General features: G+C 48.5%; 1 protein-coding gene across 1 annotated transcript; it reads right to left on the bottom strand.

The window, feature by feature from the left end:
- Nucleotides 1-273: 273 nt before the first annotated feature.
- Nucleotides 274-1,462, bottom strand: LOC134620763 (nuclear receptor subfamily 0 group B member 1-like). Its single transcript, XM_063467051.1, has 2 exons — nt 919-1,462; nt 274-666 (listed from the first exon to the last, which is right to left on the bottom strand). Exons 1-2 carry the CDS (start codon nt 1,460-1,462, stop codon nt 434-436), a joined length of 777 nt encoding a protein of 258 aa, XP_063323121.1. The 3' UTR covers nt 274-433.
- Nucleotides 1,463-2,191: the final 729 nt, after the last annotated feature.

Consider the following 2,191-nt stretch of genomic DNA (forward strand, 5'->3'; position numbering starts at 1 on the left):
TCGTTGGATCTGATTTTCATGAATGCTTTAATATCACTGATTTCAAGCCGCGGATGATTTTTAGGGTCTGACCTGGATGTTTTTGATGTGTATGTCAAGCTGAAGGTGGAGGGAAAAGCGTGACTGCAGTATGTTCTTACTGAGGGTGTCTGCTGTCTCATTGTGGAGTCTCTTTAGAACCATTAGGGGATTCGTTTGCTCCTGTCTGAATAATACTGCCTCCTAATGTAGCAAGCAAAAACAACGGGGAGATCCTAGAAGGTAATCACTGTCATTTATTAAGGTCACTGTATGTGCTGCTGTCCTCAGTGTCCACACACAAACATAAAAATCATGATGTGCAGCAGAGCAGTTCATTAGACGTTCTGACGGTGAAAGTGTAGCAGTCTAAAACATGGTTGCATGAAATGAGTCTGTTATTCAGTCCCACTGTTTACCTCTCACAAAACATAGCAAGCACGTGTTCGTCGATGCTGCTAGTCCCAGTCACCGGTCTCAGGAACAGTCCCGCCACCGCGTCCGGGTCCACGGCGCGCAGGGTGCTTAGGACCACGCGAAGCTTGCCGGACCGGCTCGCGTTCCACCGGTTCCCCACGTGCTCATAAAGCGCGCGCTCAGCCTCCCTCTGAAGCGCGTGGATGTACTCCTGACACTCCAGCTCAGGCACTTTAACAAGGCGGACACAGACAGGGAGACATGTTGGGCTGTTTAAATAATCAGTGTTCACCCACCCTGAATCCACACCAAATGCGTTGGTGTGTAATGCTGTTAGAGGGGTGTGTGTGTGTGTGTGTGTGTGTGTCTATCTTGTAGTAAGAGGAAGATTTAGGTCTAGTTCAACCCTGTATATTTATCACAGCAGGGTTATGACACAAAGCCGTGTGGGTCACTCGTGCCTGAGTGCGGGTGTAATCTTACCCGGGGTGAACAGTATCGCTCCTTTCAGAAACGCGTGTTCTTTGACGGTGATAGTGAGTCCTCTGCACTTCACCAGAAACATCTGGATACTCTGCACATCACAGAGAGGCACCCCAGGGTGTTGAGCGGCGCCGGTAGTGCGCTCCCGTCGGTCTGCGTCGTGCGTCAGAATCTCGTGTAACAGACTGGGCTTCTGTGTCTCCACGGTGTCGAAGTCCACGGAGTCCTGCACCAAGCCCAAGAGCAGCAGGGGCGCCCAGCTGTTGCGCACGAGTCGGAGCTGGTCATCGGCTGGCAAACCCCGAAAACACGGCACGTTTTTCACGAACCTGAAAGTTTTGAGCAGCACCTCGCAGGCTGCTCTGATCACGGACTGTGGAGCCCGAATGGCCACCAGCTTCCTCATGGACGCGCAGGAGCAACACCGGTGCGCAGCGGTCGTGTCCGCGCGCGCCTGCGGGCACAGAGCGTCTCTGTTGAGGATGCTGTAGAGGATGCTGCCCTGCCCCGTGTCCTGCGTGACTTTACACTCACAACACGACATGGCGAGTCACCCCTGACAGCGGCCACGCTGATTATGAGCTCTTCATGGCGAGTATCATCTTTTTTATAGACCGGACTTGGAGCACAACACCCCCCCCCCCCCCCCCTTCCTCCCAAAAAAGTATACCAAAAACATACTTCCGGTTAGCAGTTTTCAAATTAAAGGACGACAAAATGATAGCAGACAAATGAATAGCTACATCAACAGTAACGCTTACTTTAAAGAAAGAAAAGAAACATTGGAATGGGGAAAATGGTTTCTCCTTATGCTTTATGTTTTTATAGGCTTCAGTCCCGAGTGCATCTGTAATAATCTGCACATTATAATCTGCTAATAAATTGGACAGAATGATGGGGTTTTTCAGGCATGATTTATGAGTCATTGCTAAAATAATGAGTGCAGTTTAAAAATGATGATGTTCTATTGTCAGGCTAACTAGTTTATAATCTTCCTGATGCTGGAAACAACAGCCAGCTGATTGGAGCAAAGACCTGTTGCCTACAGTGATGTTGCACAGTGCCCTCTGGTGGGAAAACGATGTAAAATCAACACTCATGACATGGTTGAAGAGTGTTTCTCCAGTCACTGCTCTGCTGAAATTTTCATTTATCAGCATATCAACAAGTATATCAGCAAATGGCTAATATTGTTTGGGCTCTAACCAATTCAAAAATGTTCTCAGATCTTGGAGGGAATAAAGACACGATGTAGAAAGATGGTTTATTCATA

Source organism: Pelmatolapia mariae, linkage group LG23, assembly GCF_036321145.2.
Source record: "Pelmatolapia mariae isolate MD_Pm_ZW linkage group LG23, Pm_UMD_F_2, whole genome shotgun sequence".
Lineage (NCBI taxonomy): Eukaryota > Metazoa > Chordata > Actinopteri > Cichliformes > Cichlidae > Pelmatolapia > Pelmatolapia mariae.